Genomic DNA, 22,982 nt, shown 5'->3' with positions numbered 1-22,982 from the left:
CTGGGTTTTATCAGTGTGATAAAATGTGCACAGAAATGAAGACGCTGGGCGGGCAGGGGTTTGGGTGCTCTAGGTCACGTCACATTTTATGGCTTGGCAATATTTAGTTGCATATGTTCCAATGTACAAAATACCTTCACCGTGAGGAGGGGAAGGGGCCTGGTTCTTTCTTACTCTCATAAACTGTCTCTCTATACTCAGCCCTGTTCACCCCCTCCCCTTCTCCAAGAACTATGTTTTCCTCTGAAAGCCCTCCCTATATCCTAATACTTCTACCCCTACCAATTGTCTAGTAGATCAACCCCTTCTACACACTAGTACTTCTACCTATACATAGGCACCAGTCCTCCACATAATTCCTGCTCTCTTGCCCTTTTTGTCCAGTTCTTATCCTGTGTTCCGTTTTTTAGGGTGAACTGGGCAGCACATGTGCTGCTCTGCAAGGCCTGCTGTATTATGGTGGGGACTTGAAGCTCTGCCAACTCTCCCCCATGATTTTCATTGGCTTGTGTCATTGTACACTGTAAACCAGAGTTCTTCAATCTGTGGGGGGCGCGACACCATCTCAGGGGGTGGCGCGCACTCCACTGTAATCCCTTGGAGAACTCCGGTATGGCTGGAGGGAGGAGGGAGGGGAAATCGATAGGGCACGAAGTGCCCGTGCTTTTGTTATATTAATCCTCCCAGGAGGGAGTTAATTTACAAGCTGACAGCTTCAGCTGCAGTGGGAGGCAGGATGACTCCTCTGCTAAAACCGAAAGCAAACCAACAGACACGCTTTCTGTTTTAGCAGAGGAGACCCCTGCCTCCCAATGCAGCTGAAGCATTTCAGCTCTTATGAATTAACCCCCTCCTGGGAGAGTTAGCTCTTCCCAGAGAGGAGACACATTTTCCAGGGACGTTTCAAGGCATGGGCGAAGTGGGCTCTGGGCAAGGTGGGCTCTGGCTCAGGGCCCCAGCCTTTCAAAGGGGGAGGGGTGGGTTAGGGCGGGGGTGACTGAAAGAGCCAGCTCTGTTCTACAGAGTCTTGTCATCATGACCTTGACTTTTTTTTTAACCCAATGTTGTAAATATCGTTTTTCTATCATTAATTTTTAATGTGTAGGAGTCTATTGCAGACACTTTGCAGACAAAATGGGGCAGATTTACAATTACTGGCGCATTCCTGCAAATTAGCACAGATGCGCCAGTAATTGTGCGCCGAAGCTCCGCCACCCATGATGCGCTGCATTTACAATGTGGCACACCATGGGGCAAAAACGGCACAGATGCGTCACGCATCTGTGCCGTAAAGGCGGTTCATTGCTGGAGTTGCATCACAAGCGCGACGCAGCTCCAGCAATGCTCTGGGGGGCCTAATTATCCAATTCTGCGTCAAGCCTTACGCCTGCTTCAAGCAGGCGCAGGGTTTTGATGCAGCATTGGCCTAAAAGTGTCTGAGTGAAATCTTGTAGATTTCCCTCAGCCACTTTTAGGAGGCATTTCTGCACCGGAACGCCCCCCCCCCCGCCTTGCCCCGGAACGCCTCCTTATGGCGCAGGGCTTTACAACGTGACGCATCTCGGAGATGCATCACGTTGTAAATGCCCAGCACCATGGCGCATCTTTTGCGCCACCGCTGCGTCACAAAAGTGACGCAACGGCAGCGTAAAAGTGGCCCAAGAGGCTTGTACTTCTGCCCCAATGTGTTTATGCGTCATGCAACATCCATATAAAAAAATTCTTTTAGACCAATACAGGACCTCACATATGAGAAATGGAGGATGTGACAGAGATTATTTGCAGTAATATTAGTGAACTGCTATTGTGTTACATACTGAAAACACACATCACTATCCCTGAATATCAGATGTACACACATTTAGTATTTGACCAAAGAAGGCATGAAAGAGCTGAGACTGGATCATAAAATCAAAGTTTGTCCGAACTGGGGCCCCCAAATACATTGGGCCCAGGGCCACCAAAATCCTTAAAACGTCCCTGAAAGTTTCTTTTAAAATTACACAGGCAGACTCGCAAAATGCCAACCAGCAATGTGTTGTTTAAACAGCCTGCAAATTGCCTGTCTTGACACTAAATAGTATGTATTCATGGCCGGCTTTAGCGCTGGTGGCCCCTGGTGGGAGGATAGTTTTTGGTGCCCCCACACCCCAAGACTGCCTCCTCAGATTCTCTCACTACCCACCAGGCATATGTGCCATAAGTTATTGCTAAACACAGCACCTCCCCATGAGGTCGCCCCCCCCATAGGTCAGCGCCCAGTGCGGCCGCACCTGTTGCACTGCCCTAAAGCCGGCCCTCTACGCATTAATTTGTAATGTAGCCGAGTGGATGAAGAACAGCCGCCTAAAACTGAACTCAGACAAGACGGAAGTCCTCATCCTGGGATCCTCACCCTCCGCCTGGGACGACTCCTGGTGGCCCCCCGCCCTGGGCAGCACACCCAAACCAACAGACCACGCACGCAACCTGGGCTTCATCCTGGACTCCTCCCTCTCCATGACCAGACAAGTCAACGCCATCTCCTCGTCATGCTTCAACATCCTGCGCATGCTACGTAAGATCTTCCGGTGGATCCCCACCGAGACCAGGAAGACGGTCACCCAGGCCCTCGTCACCAGCCGACTGGACTACGGCAACTCCCTCTACGCCGGAACCACTGCCAGACTCCAGAAGAGACTCCAGCGAATCCAGAACGCCTCAGCAAGACTCATCCTGGACATCCCCCGACATAGCCACATCTCCGGACACCTGAGAGACCTGCACTGGCTCCCAGTCATTCCGACTCCTCACCCACGCACACAAAGCCCTACACAACCAAGGCCCAGGATACCTCAACAGCCGCCTCAACTTCTACACTCCCACACGCCAGCTCCGATCAACCAACCACGCCCTCGCCGCCGTCCCCCGCATCCGAAGAGCCACCACAGGAGGAAGATCCTTTTCCTACCTCGCCCCCAAGACGTGGAACTCCCTCCCGACCCACCTCCGCCTGACCCAAGACCACCTCGCCTTCAGGAGGCAGCTCAAGACCTGGCTGTTCGAGCAGTAGCGGACCCCCCTCCCCAAGCGCCTTGAGACCCTCCGGGTGAGTAGCGCGCTATATAAATGCTGTGATTGATTGATTGATTAATGTGACTTTTCTGTCTTTGTTCCCTTTTATTATCAATCATGGATTATTCAGGCAGCTCTAGAAAATAATTAAAAGTTCTTTCTATTTAGATTTGCTGTTCAAAGTATGCACAGACAAGTGCTGAAAATTCAGCTTTAGGTGACTGCTTATATTTATATCATTTGTGACATAAAAATTATAAGCTGGCAACCCTAATCATAAGATTTGAAGTTTGTTGAGGGATGAGCACGTTATTTTCTTCCACCAACCTGATCCCTGGTTACTGCCATAATAGCAATAGTTTAACACATTTGAAACCCTACACTGCCGTCGATAACATGCTGAGTTATTTCAAATGCCTGGGATTGCACCTTGCATTCAGACAATTCGCTCCTCATTCTCGCCCTTCACTTTCACCTTCACCCTGCACTCACACTGATCCTGATACACTCACACCATCCACCCAATTACCCTCCACTCACAGTGATCCCTCTGCACTCACAATGCACTTGCGCTATTCACCCTGTACCTCACCCTGCAGTCACAGGAGCACTCTACTCAACCTGCACTTGTGACACTTCACTCACCTGTCCCCCCTCACTGCTTAATCTGCAATCTCACTCAAATAAGCCCACCACTAACCATACATTCATTTGTCCCACTCTGCACTAACATGTGCACCCAAATTTATATTGTCACCTCACTCACCCCTGTACACAAGTATGGGAATGTCCTGCCCCATCAAGGTTTTTGTCCTAAATTACAAAAGGAGACATCTAAATGCAATTCAATCCAGCCTTCCAGGGGCCCCTTGATAGAGACAGTTCTGTTTGCGCCCTGATGGCCTGGAATAATTCCTAAACAGATTCTTGCAAATACTGTTTTGTTTAATTTTTTTATGTGATTGATGTGAGGGAGTCTAGTACTATTTGCAGAGAAATGTGTTTGTTTCATGCAACAACCATAAAAAAGTTAACTATAAAAAAGTTAGATCCAAGTGTGTCCTCACATATGAGAAATTGGAGGATATAACAGATATTATTCGTTCTAAAATTATAGTGCTGCTGCTTTGTTGCAACAGTGAAAACACATCACTATCTCTGAATAATAGATGTAAACGCTTTTAGAATTTCGACTACAGCGCCTGTGCACCGTTAGTAGCCTGGCTAAATAGGGTATGGCAGAGCTGAAAGTAAATCATTTAAGCTGTACTGAACAGGGGTCCCCAACATAGTTTTTGCCAAGGGCACCCAAAATCCCTAACATGTCCATGACATCACAAAGTCTGTCAGACAACATTGCTCTGAAGTAAAATAGACAACATCATTAATTTATTATTAGTTTTATTTTTTTTTAAACATAAGCCTGGTGTGTCTTAAACCCCCATTGCTTCAGGCAAGCAACTTATCGTACCACTAAGGAATTCTCAAGTAGGTGTTCGTTAAGCGCTCTCTCTGCTGACTTTCAACTTTCTAGTAAAAACAATTTGCGCACAATTTATCTTGGAAAGGGGTGTTTTGAGCTGTGTAATAAGCCTCGGCCATTTCACCACACCCACTCACAAACCTGCAGTTTACTAAACAATCTCATTGTATTGAACATTATTTGCTGGATATGCCCGGAATAAGTGCTTGGGGGTCGATTCCAGACATTTCCGTCAGGTGGTGGGGGGTCCAACATCTAAAAAAAATTCAGCTGGGGGGGGCTCAGCCTACAAAAGTTTGAATACCTCTGCTGTAAACTGTGGCTGTTCATTGGTTAGGCTCGCAAAACAAATAAAATGTGCCATTTGCAAAAACAATCGCTCTCATTCTGTCACACTCTGTTCAATAGCTTCCTGTGAGAAAATAAAATACCTGAAAAAATGCACTAGAAGAGATCTAGTCTCACTCATTGCAAGTGAAAATCCGACATTTGGAATGTGGGTTCAGCTCATACAGCACATTGATTGTCACACCTGATGGGAATAGACGCTCTCCTTATTTTTTCTATTCTGGTCTCATCTGGGTGCATAGCAACACTGAGGATGCTGTAAGGGGCCTTCCCATCACAGGAGAAAACAACCCAGAGACCCTTCTATTGAAGAACACATATGTATCTCAGCTCCGCTCTACTAATTGGAAACAATGTTTTCTGTATTTAATCTGGATACCTTTACATACTATGCATTTTGTGCCAATGCGGTTCATTTCTCTTTTAATGAGACTTTGCTCTTACTTTGAATTTAGTTTGAACTGTTCTCAAGCCTACAACGATGTCAGATTCATTAAAATCATCAAGCAAGGATGAGAGAGGATGTGGCCTAACAGTTAGAGCGGCCGACCTCAATCTGGGGAACAGGGTCCGAGTCTCCGCAAGGACGCACAACATCACTTAATCTCTCTGTGAATAACAAAAACAAATGTGTCCATGTAAAGCGGTCTGATGCCCAATACCTTCGGGTCAAGCTCGCGCTATATAAAATTAAGAAGGACAAAAAAACAAGCATTTGCAATGCAATAGGTATGGCATGAATTAAGTTTGAGCTATTGGCATTGCAAAATATTGCAACACCAATTGCAACAAAAGTCTATAAATTGTAGGCTAAAAAAATGTGTATTTTTTTTGTAGCAATGGTGGCATGCTGCGCTTTAGATGAATATGTTTAAAAGTAAAGTGTGCCATACTGCGATTGCTACAATAGCCAATTGTGGATGCGTTAACAATTGATGTGTGCGCTGATGGCTGGTGGTGTGTGTGCTTGTAGAAATGGTGCACTGATGGCTGGTGGTGTGTGTGCCTGGTGGAAGCGTGCACTGACGGCTGGTGGTGTGTGTGCCCGGTGAAAGCGTTCACTCATGGCTGGTGGTGTTTGTGCCCGGTGAAAGCTTGCACTGAGGACTGATGGTGTCTGTGCCCGGTGAAAGTGTGCACTGACGGCCGGTGGTGTGTATGCCTGGTGAAAGCGTGCACTGATGGCGGGTGGTGTGTGTGCGCCTGTTGAAAGCGTGCACTGATGGCTGGTAGTGTGTGTGTGCCAGGCCAGCGGGTGGTGTGTGTGCCTGCTGGAAGCGTGCACTGATGGCTGGTGGTGTGTGTCTGGTGGAAGCGTGCATTGACGTCTGGTGGTGTGTGCCTGGTGAAAGCGTGCACTGACGGCTGGTGGTGCTTGTGCCCGGTGAAAGCGTGCACTGACGGGTGGTGGTGTTTGTGCCCGGTGAAAGCGTGCACTGAAGACGGATGGTGTCTGTGCCTGGTGAAAGTGTGCACTGACGGCCGTTGGTGTGTATGCCTGGTGAAAGCGTGCACTGAAGGCTGGTGGTGTGTGTGTGCTTGTTGAAAGCGTGTACTGACGGCTATTGGTGTGTGTGTGCCTGGCCGGCTGGTGGTGTGTGTGTGCCTGGTGGAAGCGTATACTGATGGCTGGTGGTGTGTGTGCCTAGTGGAAGCGTGCACCGACGGCTGGTGGTGAGTGTTCCTGGTGTAAGCGTGCCCTGACGGCTGGTGGTGTGTGTGCCTGGTGGAAGTGTGCAATGACGGCTGTTGGAGTGTGTGCCTGGTGGAAGCATGCACTGACGTCTGGTGGTGTGTGCCTGGTGGAAGCGTGCACTGACAGCAGGTGGTGTTGGTGCCCGGTGAAAGAGTGCACTGACGGCCGGTGGTGTTTGTGCCTGGTGAAAGTGTGCACTGATGGCTGGTGGTGTGTATGCCTGGTGAAAGCGTGCACTGATGGCTGGTGGTGTGTATGCCTGGTGAAAGCGTGCACTGATGGCTGGTGGTGTGTATGCCTGGTGAAAGTATGCACTGATGGCTGGTGGTGTGTGTGTGCTTTTGAAAACGTGCACTGACGGCTGGTGGTGTGTGTGCCTGGTAGACGCATGCACTGATGGCTGGTGGTGTGTGTGCCTGGTGAAAGCGTGCATTGACGGCTGGTGTTGTATATGCCTGGTGAAAGAGTGCACTGACAGCTGGTGGTGTGTGTGTCTGGAAGCGTGCACTGAAGGCTGGTGGTGTGTGTGCCTGGTAGACGCGTGCACTGACGGCTGGTGGTGTGTATGCCTGGTGAAAGCGTGCAATGTTGTCTGGTGGTGTGTGCCTGGTGGAAGCATGCACGGACGGCTGGTGGTGTTTGTGCCAGGTGAAAGCGTGCACCGATGACTGATGGTGGCAGTGCCTGGTTAAAGTGTGCACTGACGGCCGGTGGTGTGTATGCCTGGTGAAAGCGTGCACTGATGGCTGGTGGTGTGTGTGCCCCTGTTGAAAGTGTGCACTGACAGCTGGTGGTGTGTGTGCCTGGTAGGCGAGTGCACTGACGGCTGGTGGTGTGTGTGCCTGGTAGACGAGTGCACTGACGGCTGGTGGTGTGTGTGCCTGGTCGACTCGTGCATTGACGGCTGGTGTTGTGTATGCCTGGTGAAAGAGTGCACTGAAGGCTGGGGGTGTGTGTGCCTGTTAGACACGTGCACTGACGGCTGGTGGTGTGTGCGCCTGGTGGCAAAGCGTGCACTGACGGCTGGTGGTGTGTGTGTTTATAAATGTGCACTCAAGGCTGGTGGTGTGTGTTCCCAGTGGAAAAGTGTGCACTGACATGTTTAAAAGTAAAGTGTGCCATACTGCGATTGCTGCAATAGTTAATTGTGGATGCGTTAACAATTGATGCGTGCACGGATGGCTGGTGGTGTGTGCCTGTAGAAATTGTGCACTGATGGCTGGTGGTGTGTGTGCCTGGTGGAAGTGTGCACTGCCAGCTGGTGGTGTGTGTGTGGTGGAAGCGTGCACTGACGGCTGGTGGTGTGTGTGCCTGGTGGAAGTGTGCACTGCCAGCTGGTGGTGTGTGTGTCTGTTGGAAGCGTGCACTGACGGCTGGTGGTGTGTGTGTGTGTGCCTAGTGAAAGCATGCATGGACGTCTGGTGGTGTGTGTGTGCCTGTTGAAAGTGTGCACTGACGGCTGGTGGTGTGTGTGCCTGGTGGCAAAGCGTGCACTGACGGCTGGTGGTGTGTGTGTTTATAAATGTGCACTCAAGGCTGGTGGTGTGTGTGCCCGGTGGAAAAGTGTGCACTGACATGTTTAAAAGTAAAGTGCGCCATACTGCGATTGCTACAATAGTTAATTGTGGATGCGTTAACAATTGATACGTGCACTGATGGCTGGTGGTGTGTGCCTGTCGAAATTGTGCACTGATGGCTGGTGGTGTGTGTGTGTGTGTGCCTAGTGAAAGCATGCATGGACGTCTGGTGGTGTGTGTGTGGTGGAAGCGTGCACCGACAGTGGATGGTGTTTGTGCCCGGTGAAAGCGTGAACTGACGGCTGGTGGTGACTGTGCCTGGTGAGTGTGCACTGACGGCAGGTGGTGTGTATCCCTGGTGAAAGCATGCACTGATGGCTGGTGGTGTGTGTGTCTGGAAGCGTGCACTGAATGCTGGTGGTGTGTGTGCCTGGTGGAAAAGTGTGCACTGACATGTTTAAAAGTAAAGTGTGCCATACTGCGATTGCTACAATAGTTAATTGTGGATGTGTTAACAATTGATGCGGGCACTGATGGCTGGTGGTGTGTGTGCCTGGTCGAAGTGTGCACTGCCAGCTGGTGGTGTGTGTGCCTGGTGGAAGCGTGCACTGACGGCTGGTGGTGTGTGTGCCTGGTGGAAGCGTGCACTTATGGCTGGTGGTGTGTGTGCCTTGTGGAAGCGTGCACTGACAGCTGGTGGTGAGTGTGCCTGGTAAAAGCATGCACTGACGTCTGGTGGTGTGTGTGCGTGGTGGAAGCGTGCACTGAAGGCTGGTGGTGTTTGTGCCCGGTGAAAACGTGCACTGGCGGCTGGTGGTGTGTGCCTGGTGAAAGCGTGCACTGACATCTGGTCGTGTGTGTGTGTGTGTGCGCCTGGTGAAAGCATGTACTGATGTCTGGTGTTGTGTGAGTGGTGGAAGCGTGCACTGACGGTTGGTGGTGTTTGTGCCCGGTGAAAGCATGCACTGACGGCTGGTGGGGTGTGCCTGGTGAAAGCATGCACGGACGATTGGTGGTGTGTGTGTGTGTGTGTGTGTGTGCCTGGTGAAAGCATGCACTGACGTCTAGTGGCGTGTATGCCTGGTGAAAGCGTGCACTGATGGCTGGTGGTGTGTGTGCCCCTGTTGAAAGTGTGCACTGACAGCTGGTGGTGTGTGTGCCTGGTAGACGAGTGCACTGACGGCTGGTGGTGTGTGTGCCTGGTAGACGCGTGCACTGACGGCTGGTGGTGTGTGTGCCTGGTCGACTCGTGCATTGACGGCTGGTGTTGTGTATGCCTGGTAAAAGAGTGCACTGACGGCTGGTGGTGTGTGTGTCTGGAAGAGTGCACTGAAGGCTGGGTGTGTGTGTGCCTGGTAGACACGTGCACTGACGGCTGGTGGTGTGTGTGCCTGGTGAAAGCGTGCATTGACTGCTGGTGTTGTGTGTGTGCCTGTTGAAAGTGTGCACTGACGGCTGGTGGTGTGTGCGCCTGGTGGCAAAGCGTGCACTGACGGCTGGTGGTGTGTGTGTTTATAAATGTGCACACAAGGCTGGTGGTGTGTTTGCCCGGTGGAAAAGTGTGCACTGACATGTTTAAAAGTAAAGTGTGCCATACTGCGATTGCTACAATAGTTAATTGTGGATGCGTTAACAACTGATGCGTGCACGGATGGCTGGTGGTGTGTGCCTGTAGAAATTGTGCACTGATGGCTGGTGGTGTGTGTGCCTGGTGGAAGTGTGTACTGCCAGCTGGTGGTGTGTGTGTCTGTTGGAAGCGTGCACTGACGGCTGGTGGTGTGTGTGTGTGTGCCTAGTGAAAGCATGCATGGACGTCTGGTGGTGTGTGTGTGCCTGTTGAAAGTGTGCACTGATGGCTGGTGGTGTGTGTGCCTGGTGGCAAAGCGTGCACTGACGGCTGGTGGTGTGTGTGTTTATAAATGTGCACTCAAGGCTGGTGGTGTGTGTGCCCGGTGGAAAAGTGTGCACTGACATGTTTAAAAGTAAAGTGCGCCATACTGCGATTGCTACAATAGTTAATTGTGGATGCGTTAACAATTGATGCGTGCACTGATGGCTGGTGGTGTGTGCCTGTCGAAATTGTGCACTGATGGCTGGTGGTGTGTGTGCCTGGTGGAAGTGTGCACTGCCAGCTGGTGGTGTGTGTGTCTGTTGGAAGTGTGCACTGACGGCTGGTGGTGTGTGTGTGTGTGTGCCTAGTGAAAGCATGCATGGATGTCTGGTGGTGTGTGTGTGGTGGAAGCGTGCACCGACAGTGGATGGTGTTTGTGCCCGGTGAAAGCGTGAACTAACGGCTGGTGGTGACTGTGCCTGGTGAGTGTGCACTGACGGCAGGTGGTGTGTATCCCTGGTGAAAGCATGCACTGATGCCTGGTGGTGTGTGTGTCTGGAAGCGTGCACTGAAGGCTGGTGGTGTGTGTGCCTGGTGGAAAAGTGTGCACTGAAATGTTTAAAAGTTCCCTACACTAAGGGGACGCTGTTCTCATAAAAGTAAAGTGCGCCATACTGCGATTGCTACAATAGTTAATTGTGGATGTGTTAACAATTGATGCGGGCACTGATGGCTGGTGGTGTGTGTGTCTGTAGAAATTGTGCACTGATGAATGGTGGTGTGTGTGCCTGGTCGAAGTGTGCACTGCCAGCTGGTGGTGTGTGTGCCTGGTGGAAGCGTGCACTGACGGCTGGTGGTGTGTGTGCCTGGTGGAAGCGTGCACTGACGGCTGGTGGTGTGTGTGCCTGGTGGAAGCGTGCACTGACAGCTGGTGGTGAGTGTGCCTGGTAAAAGCATGCACTGACGTCTGGTGGTGTGTGTGCGTGGTGGAAGCCTGCACTGAAGGCTGGTGGTGTTTGTGCCCGGTGAAAACGTGCACTGGCGGCTGGTGGTGTGTGCCTGGTGAAAGCGTGCACTGACATCTGGTCGTGTGTGTGTGTGTGTGTGTGCGCCTGGTGAAAGCATGTACTGATGTCTGGTGTTGTGTGAGTGGTGGAAGCGTGCACTGACGGTTGGTGGTGTTTGTGCCCGGTGAAAGCATGCACTGACGGCTGGTGGGGTGTGCCTGGTGAAAGCATGCACGGACGGCAGGTGGTGTGTGTGTGTGTGTGCCTGATGAAAGCATGCACTGATGTCTGGTGGCGTGTGTGGTGAAAGCGTGCACTGACGGCTGGTGGTGTTTGTGCCCGGTCAAAGCGTGCACTGATGACTGATGATGTCTGTGCCTGGTGAGTGTGCACTGACGGCCGGTGGTGTGCATCCCTGGTGAAAGCGTGCACCGACGTCTGTTGGTGTGTGTGCCTGGTGAAAGCGTGCACTGACGGCTGGTGGTGTGTGCCTGGTGAAAGGGTGCTCTGACGGCTGGTGGTGTGTGTGTGGTGGAAGCGTGCACTGACGGCTGGTGGTGTTTGTGCCCGGTGAAAGTGTGCACTGACGGCTGGTGGTGTTTGTGCCTGGTGAGTGTGCACTGACGGCCGGTGGTGTGTATCCCTGGTGAACGTGTGCACTGACGACTGATGGTGTGTGTGCCTGGTGAGTGTGCACTGACAGCCGGTGGTGTGTATGCTTGGTGAAAGCGTGCACTGACGGCTCGTGGTGCGTGTGCCTGGTGAAAGCATGCCCTGACGTCTGGTGGTGTGTGTGTGGTGGAAGCGTGCACTAGGCTGGTGGTGTTTGTGCCCGGTGAAAGCGTGCACGGACGGCTGGTGGTGTTTGTGCCCGGTAAAAGTGTGCACTGATGACTGATGGTGTCTGTGCCTGGTGAGTGTGCACGGACGGTCGGTGGTGTGTATCCCTGGTGAAAGCGTGAACTGACGTCTGGTGGTGTGTGTGTGTGGTGGAAGTGTTCCTTAGTTGGGTGCTTAGAAACTGGAAGCATTCCGAAAGTACACCCATTCAAGGTTGGATGAAGCAAAACATAATTGTTGGACAGGCCACATGACGGGCCGCTCTCCCCCGGCTCGACCAGGCCCGAGCCCCGTCACGCAAGCACCACACACCACCATTGCACGTCCTACGTCCCCTCAGGGACACCTGCCCTCGAGCACGATAACCTCGTGGGTCCGATCCACTGCCGACCCATGCGCCCAGCCTGGGCCGCCATCTTGGACACTTCGCCACGAGGCCGCCTGGCCCCCGATCGACCTCAACCCTGGGCCTAGCCCGGCCTCAGACATTCCGGCACCACCCTCCACCCAGGAGGTGAGCGAGCTACTTGGCAAGTCAATGGGAGAAAGAGGTGTCGATGGCTCTCCCCCGGCCAGTGCCGCTCGCCCATCGCCTCCCCGGGCGCTGGCTCCACCCCCCTGCTGGGTGTCTGGACTCCCTCATCCCGGACCTCCCGACCTCCAAGTGCGAGGGTCCGGACATCAAAGCACGCCAGCCCTATAACTGGGGCAGCTCCAGAGCAGGAAGGCAGTTGTATCTTGGAGTCGAGAGACGAAAGAAGAACTCATCCTGGACGGACTACTGGCGCTGCCGTAGCTCTGTCCTGTGCACCATCATCCTGCCTGTTGGCGCTGCCACAGCCGTCGTAACCTTCATCCTTCACCGTCGTCCGGATCTGCTGGCGAGGCCGCGGACCGTTGTAACCGTCATCTGCACCGGGACCTGCTTGGCTTCTCCACGGCCCGTCGATCATCCTTCATCCATCTCGGGACCTGCTTGGCTCCTCCACGGCCCGATCAGCAAACACGCCGAGCTCGAGGATTGAGAGCTATTGAACTCATTGGTAACTAAGACTGTCCCGCTACCCTTTTCCTCAACCAGAGATCAGAACCGAGGGGACCCCTGAGTCCAGACCTCCTTGTATTATATCAACGTAACCTAAGAATTGCATATAAAGTCTCGTTAACCTTCAATCTTGTGTGGTGTCCGTCTGTGGGGGGGAAGTTACTTATCTGTACAGTCGTTGGAGACGGCTCTCCCTGGAGACCTCTCCCCGTAATCTCGGCCGACCCTCCCGGTCCGTCTAACATTGGTGGCCAGCGGCGCGATCCGAATCACCGCATAACGTACAGAGAGTAGCTCACCCCACAACGAACAACAACGTCGACTAAAGAGAGCGGATCAACTGAGAAGTTCCAAATGGAAAAACTAGAGGAATACAGCCATCGTGAACTAAAGCAGTTCTGCATCGAACTAGGTATCGCTACCACCGGACTAAGTACCAAGGACGATTTTAAGCATGCCCTAGAATCTTGGGCAGAGACCGGGGATGTCGTAGCCCCTGAGCAAAGCACCGCGAAAAATACCAACACGGCCCCTGAGGGGCAAAGAACCAGTCTCTCGCAAGACGAGATCCAAGAAAGAGAAAAAGCACGACTACACGAACTCGAAATGGCCCGACTCAAGATGGACATAGAACTCAAATTGGCCGAGCAAAAAATAAACTTAGAGCACCTTCGCCTCCGAGAAGAAAGAGAGGAGAAACAGAGGCAAAGGGAGCTCGAGGAAAAAAGACTAACGTACGAGCACGAGCGGAACCTAGCCGAGATCAACCTGCGCAAACAGAATAAAGAGTTAGGGGTGCCCGACAGACCGTCCACCCCAGGGACCACGGAGAAAAAAGTGCACATCCCCAAGGATGTGGTCCGAGAATATTTTCGAGAAGACGACATCCAGCAATGGTTTAAGGCATATGAAATCGCGATGACTGCACACCGGATCGATAGAGCCGACTGGGGAGCCGGCCTATGGGGCAAATTCCTCAATGAGGGCCGCGATACTCTGTTACAGCTCCCAGACCACCAGATGACCTCCTACGACCATATGAAAGCGGCCCTCCTCACCCGCTATGGCCTCACGCCCGAGATGTACCGTCAGAGGTTCCGAGACTGCACACGCATTCCAGGTACAACTTGGGTGGACTATGTAACGTACTTTAGCCGAGCCTTCGAAGGCTGGATCAGAGGGAACAACGTCACGACCTACGAGCAGTTGTTCAATCTGATGGTATGGGAACATCTGTCCAACAATTGCTTCATTGAACTACGCCAACACCTCCTCGACAGCAAGTTAACCGATCCCCGGCAGCTCGCAGCCGAAGCTGACCGGTGGGAGATCACCCGAGTGGGCCGGAATGGGTCCTACGAGCAGAACAGGAACAACAATGGTCACCACCGATCCAGAGGAGGAGGAGGGGGCCAAGGTCGAGGAAGAGACAACACTCCGGCCGCCCCCACTACCAGCACCACCCCCCCGGCCAACCGGGGCAGCACCCCGGCGCGACCGGGATACAGAGCCAATGTTACATGTCACCGATGCCAACGAGTCGGCCACTATGCAAACGACCCAAGCTGCCCGCAGTATCAGAGTCCAAGACCCCGCCAGGTGGCCGCCGCGGCACTAGGGGAAGAACAGATCTCCGAGGAACAAGAAACAGACGAGCAAGAGTATCAAGAGTGGGAGCCAGCCGCCATGACTCTCGCGTGCTTAGGGGGAAGAGACATGGTCCCGCGGGTCCCCCTACCCGCTAACACCCAGAAGTACAGCCAATGGGTGAGCATCAATGGACAACGGGCCGAAGCCCTTCGAGACACCGGGGCCAGTGTGACAGCCGTCCGCTGTCATCTGGTGACCCCGGAACAATATCTACCGAACATTCTCTGCCCTGTGCGATCAGCCGACAACTCGGAGAGTCTGTGTCGGATGGCCTGCGTCCCCTTTGAGTGGGGAGGGGTCTCCGGCATGTTGAAAGTAACGGTCCGAGACGACGCCCCCGTGGACTGCCTCCTCGGAAATGACCTGGAAAGCTCCCCGTGGGCAGCCGTGGAGCGAAAAGAACACTTGGGGATGTTGGGCGTCCCAGACTGGGCGTGCGTCACCACCCGGTCCATGGCCGCCCGTGCCAACCATCACCCGGAAGAACCAGAATGGCCGGCGCCTCCGCCTCCGGTCGCCCCCGCCGAGACCCCCGACCATGGCATCCCCCTCGAACTTGCTCAACCTTCCGACCTTGCTAATCTTGACCAGTGGGCTCAAGAAGGGGGACCCACACAAGAACAATTTCGTCAGGAGCAGAAGACCTGTCCCTCCCTTGAGGGACTCCGACAACAAGCGCTCGCCCAAAGCGCAGGGGATACCTCCGGAACTCATTGGGTCTACTGGGACAATGACCTATTGTACAGCGAGCAACGAATCGCCGAGCTGGGGGCCAACCGAGTACTAGTGGTGCCCCTCCGCTTTAGAGACTTCCTGCTAAATCTGGCCCACGATGTCCCCCTGGCAGGGCACCTGGGACAAGATAAAACCTACAGCCGCCTAGTGACCCACTTCTTCTGGCCAAAAATGAGAAACGATGTGCACCAGCATTGCCGATCTTGCCCCACGTGCCAAGCTAGTGGGAAGAGCGGCCGCAAATTAAAGGCCCCCCTGCAACCCTTTCCCGTAGTCACGACCCCATTTGAGAGGGTCGGAATAGACATTGTGGGACCCCTAGACCCGCGTACAAGACAAGGCCATCGCTTCATCCTGGTACTAGTGGACCACGCCACCCGCTACCCTGAGGCTATTCCTCTCCGGACCGTGACAGCCCCAGTGGTCGGCCGGGCCCTGATGGGGATCTTCTCCCGTGTGGGGTTCCCCCGAGAAGTCGTCAGTGACAGAGGCACGAACTTTATTTCCAAATATATGAAGTCCCTCTGGCAACAGTGTGGGGTCACCTACCGCTTCACGACCCCCTATCACCCCCAAGGAAACGGACTTGTTGAACGGTTCAATCGCACACTAAAAGGGATGATCGGGGGATTGGAAGAACCCCTCCGTCGCCAGTGGGACGTGCTGCTGCCGTGCCTCCTCTTCGCCTACCGGGAGGTCCCACAGAAGTCCCTAGGCTTCAGCCCATTCGAGCTGCTCTATGGGCACCCAGTACGGGGGCCACTCAGCCTGATCAAAGAAGGCTGGGAGATGCCTCCGGCCAAGAGTCCTCCAGATGTCTTCCGGTACCTCCTCACCCTCCGCAACCAGTCCCAGCGGTTCAGAGACCTAGCAAAAGCCAACCTAGAGGCCAGTCAAGAGGACATGAAGAAATGGTATGACCAGAACGCCTCATCTATTGAATTCGAGCCGGGGCAACAGGTCTGGGTAATGTCCCCCACAGAACCGTGCGCTCTCCAAGACAAATGGACGGGACCCTTCAAGGTAATCGAGCGCAAGGGTCCTGCCACCTATCTGATCGATATGGAGTCCGCCCGGAATCCGCTCCGAGTCCTCCACACCAACAGACTGAAACCCCACTTTGCACGAACAGAACTCAGCCTCTTGATGGCCACAGACAATGGGGTTGAAGACGACTCCGAGCCTCTCCCTGACCTCTTGCGGACCCAGGAGCAAGACGGCTCCGTGGATGGGGTCCGACTCTCGGAGACCCTCACCCAGGAACAACGCCAAGAGTGCCAAGCCCTCCTATCACGATTTGCCAGTCTGTTCTCCCTCACCCCAGGTGTCACTTCCTGGTGTGTGCACGATGTGGACACCGGAGACAGCCCTCCTATCCGCCACCGGGCCTACCGCGTACCTGATCGGGTACGGGCCTGCATCCAGGCGGAAGTAGCTAAGATGCTCACGCTCGGGGTCATCGAGCCCTCAGACAGTCCATGGGCCAGCCCGGTCGTACTGGTCCCCAAAGCAGCCGCCCCCGGAACCACACCCGAACTCCGGTTCTGTGTCGACTACCGGGGCCTGAATGAAGTCACCAGAACGGACGCACACCCCATCCCCCGGGCAGATGAACTGGTCGACCGAATGGGCGCTGCCCGCTACCTCAGCATCTTCGACCTAACGGCAGGCTATTGGCAGATCGGCCTCACACCCCGAGCACAAGAACGTTCTGCCTTCTCCACCCCCGATGGCCACTATCATTTCACGGTCATGCCCTTCGGCATGAAAAATGCCCCAGCGACTTTCCAACGGCTCGTCAATCAGGTCCTGGCGGGGCTCGAAGAGTTCAGCGCCGCCTACCTGGACGACATCGCTGTGTACAGCCACCATTGGACCGAGCACCTCCACCACCTCCAAGCAGTGCTGCAAGCCCTTCAGCGAGCTGGCCTCACGATCAAGGCCAGCAAATGTCAAATTGGACAAGGGTCGGTGACCTACCTCGGACACCAGGTGGGAAGCGGCCTAGTGGCCCCTCTACAGCTGAAAATTGCCGCCATCCAGAACTGGCAACCCCCTATCACTCAAACTGAGGTGCGAGCCTTCCTGGGCCTCACGGGCTACTACCGAAGGTTCGTGAAAGACTATGGTACCATCGTGGGGCCTCTCACCGAACTCACGTCAAAAAATCAGCCCAAGAAGGTGAACTGGACCCCAGAGTGTCAGGCGGCATTCGAACAGTTAAAGGCCGCCATGTGTTCCGCTCCGGTGCTCCAGGCCCCAGACTACAGCCGGGAGTTCGTCGTCCAGACGGACGCCTCCGACCAGGGCATTGGGGCGGTCCTGTCCCAAGTGAACACCGAAGGCCTTGATCAACCGGTGGCCTTCATCAGCCGGAGACTCCTACCACGGGAACAACGCTGGAGCACCATAGAGAGGGAAGCCTTCGCTGTGGTATGGGCCCTCAAGAAACTCCACCCCCCTACCTTTTTGGCACCCACTTCCGGGTGCAGACTGACCACCGACCCCTGCAGTGGTTGATGCATATGCGGGGGGAAAACCCAAAACTGCTACGCTGGTCCATCTCCTTACAAGGTATGGACTTCACCGTTGAACACCGGCCTGGGTCCGACCACGCCAACGCGGATGGCCTGTCCCGGTTTTTCCGCCTCGACGAAGAGAGTCCCCAAGAGGATGGGTAACTCTCCCCGCCTTCAGCTGGGGGGGACGCATGTTGGACAGGCCACATGACGGGCCGCTCTCCCCCGGCTCGACCAGGCCCGAGCCCCGTCACGCAAGCACCACACACCACCATTGCACGTCCTACGTCCCCTCAGGGACACCTGCCCTCGAGCACGATAACCTCGTGGGTCCGATCCACTGCCGACCCATGCGCCCAGCCTGGGCCGCCATCTTGGACACTTCGCCACGAGGCCGCCTGGCCCCCGATCGACCTCAACCCTGGGCCTAGCCCGGCCTCAGACATTCCGGCACCACCCTCCACCCAGGAGGTGAGCGAGCTACTTGGCAAGTCAATGGGAGAAAGAGGTGTCGATGGCTCTCCCCCGGCCAGTGCCGCTCGCCCATCGCCTCCCCGGGCGCTGGCTCCACCCCCCTGCTGGGTGTCTGGACTCCCTCATCCCGGACCTCCCGACCTCCAAGTGCGAGGGTCCGGACATCAAAGCACGCCAGCCCTATAACTGGGGCAGCTCCAGAGCAGGAAGGCAGTTGTATCTTGGAGTCGAGAGACGAAAGAAGAACTCATCCTGGACGGACTACTGGCGCTGCCGTAGCTCTGTCCTGTGCACCATCATCCTGCCTGTTGGCGCTGCCACAGCCGTCGTAACCTTCATCCTTCACCGTCGTCCGGATCTGCTGGCGAGGCCGCGGACCGTTGTAACCGTCATCTGCACCGGGACCTGCTTGGCTTCTCCACGGCCCGTCGATCATCCTTCATCCATCTCGGGACCTGCTTGGCTCCTCCACGGCCCGATCAGCAAACACGCCGAGCTCGAGGATTGAGAGCTATTGAACTCATTGGTAACTAAGACTGTCCCGCTACCCTTTTCCTCAACCAGAGATCAGAACCGAGGGGACCCCTGAGTCCAGACCTCCTTGTATTATATCAACGTAACCTAAGAATTGCATATAAAGTCTCGTTAACCTTCAATCTTGTGTGGTGTCCGTCTGTGGGGGGGAAGTTACTTATCTGTACAGTCGTTGGAGACGGCTCTCCCTGGAGACCTCTCCCCGTAATCTCGGCCGACCCTCCCGGTCCGTCTAACAATAATCATGTGCCTTATTTGGTTGCTTGGTTAGCGAGCTTTCACACATGCGAGGGGGCTACTTAGTATCGTCAATGGGAAAAGAATGATGTGATTTTTTTTTAAATCACACTCGTCCAGTAAAATGGCACTGCACCCGGAACAATTGAAAGCGCTTTTGTGCTTCTTTGGCAGAAAGAAGCGCTAAGGACTGTGTGTGAAATTCAAGGTTGTGATGAAGCAAAACATAATCATGTGCCTTGTTTGGTTTCTTGGTTAGCGAGCTTTCACACATGCGAGGGGACTACTTAGTATTGTCAATGGGAAAAGAATGATGTAATAAAAAATAAAAAATCACGCTCGTCCAGTAAGATTGCACTGCACCAGGAACAACAATTGAAAGCGCTTTAGCGCTTCTTTGGTGGAAGGAAGCGCTACGGACTGTGTGTGAAATCCAAGAAAGAGTTCAGAATGCAAAGGCAGAGGGCAGCTCGGGTAACAAGCTGCCTTTGAAGAAGATCAGGCAGCGCTGGGAGGGGGGCTGGGCAACCATGCCAGCATTCCGATTCACGAGCAGATGGTCCTGTTTATGACCTGCGGAGCACATGAAGTGGCTGGTGGCAAATGGAATCAGAGCGGCCGCGGTCGCTTTGATGTTCTTGTCGTGTCTTGCTTTGTGGAAGGGGTAGGGGGAGGGAATTCCTGTGCACGCGCCTGGCTCACATGAACTGTACGCGATCCGCAGCTGGGTAAACTTTTCGGAACGCTTACTATAAATCTCACCTATCATCCCTACGGGATGGAATAGGCGAGACCTAAAAAGTGGCGTGACATTATTGCCTACGATATATTTAAGTATGCTTTTTACTCCTCACTTACATTTGGAAACACACATATATACCGTTTGCGCAAAAAAAAAAACTGAACCAAAGTAAAACCTGGTTTTCCAAGGAGGCTAATTGGCAGAGGAGAAATGGAGTTGGGGAAAGAGTAATCATCGATGTGGGTTAATGACCGTGCGATCCTGACCACCAGTGCCAAGTCACCATGCCATCATTGCCAGCTTCTTACAGTGCACACAGATGGATGTTCCACTCACTGCACTCATCATGTGCATTCTGAAGGTGTCCAAATAGTCCTTTGCTTCTTTTTTGAGCTTGCGGCCAGTGTACTATTTGTGATGTTCTTTTTAAGTGAAAGCCTCTCCCTGTTTCTCTTTTTTCATGCTCTTCCTGCACACTTCCTCCCTCGCTTTCTCTCTCTCCGTCTCCCCTCTTCCTCTCTCTCACTACCTCTCACCCTTTCCCACTCTCACTCTCCCCCAACTTATCTTTGTCCCCCTCCCTCTTTCTCTCTCCCTCTCACTCCTCTCTTCCTATCGCTCTCTCTTGCCCTCTATCCGTCTTCCTTTCTCTCTCCCCCTCCCTTTCATTCTTGCTTCCTCTCTCGCTCCCCATCCCTCTCATGTTTCCTCTCTCTCCCTCACCCTCTCCGCAACAAGGCAACAGTCTCTAAAGCATTTGCAATGCAATAGGTCTTGCTTTACTGAAGTCTGAGCTATTGGTGTTGCTTTATTTTAGCAATGCGAATTGCTCAAACTTTAATAATGTGAGACCTATTGCATTGAAAATGCTTGTTAATTGAAGTAATCAGGACATCATCCCAGAGTAGTTTTAGTGATTACTCTAGGAGTCATCTCATTTAAATATTTATCCCTATAGGCGTACTTCAGGATGGCTTGGGATGACGACCCCAGATAATTACAGGAATAGCTCAGCTGAAGTCATTGGATAACTTCAGAATGACTCCAGGGTGATCTTCCTTTTTGACTTGGGTTAAAACTAAAGCCCAAAAACGTATTACATATAATTAAAAAAACATCTTCCTATTTCTCCACATGCGCAAAATGCCTTAGGCCATGCCATGTGCCTCCACGAGTGCAGAGGGCCCTTGCTAAGTGATAATGGAAGGTTGGTTGGCCACCCTACTTGCCAAAAAAAGGCATCAATATAATGATAGTTTCAGTAAATGCGTTATTCTCCTTTGAACAGTGGTTCAAGATTTTTGTGAGGACCCTGACATCCATCTAAAACTAAGAGAATGTCCAACTAATCACACTCAATATAGTGCAGTTTGAAATCACGTGGGTAGGGAGACTCACAACAGAAGAATAGCTAAACGCTATACAAACCAATGTTTTTTTTTCAGATCACTTTACACTGCTCTTTGAGATGCTGCTGACGGCAACAAGGAGCTTCTGATGGGATCGAGATCTTCGCTGCATAAAACACATCGCGTTATTTCCGATTCATTTAATTTTAATTTTTTAAAGCCGTTTACCCAGCGAAGTCTCGCCACGAATCACTTAAATAACAGAAACATGTCATGCTTGTCGGAGGATTAACTAATAATACCAGTTACATACTGGGCTGGAACTAGAGCTCGTCATTAGGGGGCGCCCGTGACCATTAAATGACCCCATTAATATTCAAGTTGACGGCGGCCATGCTAAAGTCAGGCAGCGCGAAACTGGGTCATTCTTAAACTGAGGTTTAAAATATTGCCATCTTGCTTTGTTTACACTGAAGTATGCACTTTTACTACCTCGCGCAAGGAGTTGGTAGCACGTGCGGGAACTCACTTTCAGCAGGCATCCTCGCTTGTAGTGCTCACACCCTTCCCGAAGCTTCCCTTCTGCGATTTCTGCTGGCGCCGCCATTCTGTACGTCCCTTTTTTCCGGAACTGGATGTGACGTTCTAGAGTTTCCGTTGGACATTCTAGACTTTCACGAACAACAGCTCAGCTCCTCCTCTTCTCGTGCTAGAAGGAAAGGGTGCTGGAAAGTTACTTGAGTGTTGCGTTGATTTCTAAACCGCTTATTTAGTCGCTAATTTCATGCTGCATGGGCTCTAAGTGTTTGTATGAATTGGATATCATGGTTCGTTTTATATTCATCAACGGGAACGCTACTCTACGGCGTAGAAACCTGCATTTCTCTATTCTTCCATTAGGTGGCAGTAAACGTTCACTTTAACAGTTGTCGAACTGTTTAATAGTAGGATTTGCGGCATGTAGTAGTAAATACGTGATTTGTCTATTGTGTAGCGAGGGATGTGTTACGGTGGCCGTGGTCAGTTGGCAGAGTAATGCAATTTGTTTTTCAAAACAGTTTATCTTTTTTAAAAGTAATAGTTGACAGTAAACCCAGAACGTGAGTGTCCACCTCCCACCTGTTCTCTTCGGACGCTGTTTTCAGTCTTGAACTTTGTGTGATAGGCTAGCGAATGGTTACTCGCTAACATTAACCCATGTGCTGCAAAGTACTGTCTGTGGCATGCCCGATACCAGCAAAGCGAAATTGGTTTGCTGAAATATGTGCGTAGGGGGTCACAAAGCAAATGGTTTGGACAATAAACTGAGCCTTCATGTGACTTCTGTCTTATTTATTTATTTTTTAAACTTATAAAGCGCAAACAAATACCACAAATGGTGTCTCGGCGCTGAGCACCCCTCCCCTCTCTATTCTCATGCACCCATAATGACAGTCAAAGCATTAACGTCTAATGTAAAACATGGGAGGGAAAGAAATACTCATCTGATGACTGAATTGCAAAGTGTGAAACCAGAAAACCTGGTATCTCACCTCTGCCCTCAGCTGCACTCCACCCCATACTATGACAGATGCAAACACAGCGGCAAGCAACCTCCACCAATGGCTCATCAGCTACGTCAACACTCTCGCCCCCCTCCAGAACACCAGGAGACAACCCAACAAGAAAGTCAAGTGGTTCACCATGGATCTTCGAGAATCCAAGCGCTGGTGCCGACGACTGGAGAAGACGTGGAGAAACGGCAAAATCCCAAAAGCACACTCTGCCTACTAAACAGTCAATACAGGACACCCCCAACTCATCAAATTAACCAAGAAAAACGTCCTCCCAGACAGAATCCTCTCCAACACCCACAACGCCAAGGAATTCTTCGCCATCATGAAGGAATTCGCCAAACCCAACAACAAAACAACCAGCGTCC

General features: G+C 52.6%; 1 protein-coding gene across 1 annotated transcript in view; it reads right to left on the bottom strand.

Moving 5' to 3' along the window:
- Positions 1-21,773, bottom strand: part of RCHY1 (ring finger and CHY zinc finger domain containing 1) — a 91,344-nt gene extending 69,571 nt beyond the window's left edge. Inside the window, exon 1 of the mRNA XM_086961514.1 lies at positions 21,591-21,773. Coding sequence (XP_086817640.1) covers positions 21,591-21,668 — 78 coding nt within the window. The 5' untranslated portion in view covers positions 21,669-21,773. The remainder of the gene's footprint in view (positions 1-21,590) is intronic.
- Between the last annotated feature and the right edge of the window lie 1,209 nt (positions 21,774-22,982).

Source organism: Lissotriton vulgaris, chromosome 3_1 (assembly GCF_964263255.1).
Source record: "Lissotriton vulgaris chromosome 3_1, aLisVul1.2, whole genome shotgun sequence".
In the NCBI taxonomy this organism is placed as follows: Eukaryota; Metazoa; Chordata; class Amphibia; order Caudata; family Salamandridae; genus Lissotriton; species Lissotriton vulgaris.
Note: the sequence above shows the minus strand (reverse complement) of the source record. Positions and strands in the feature narration are given on the sequence as shown.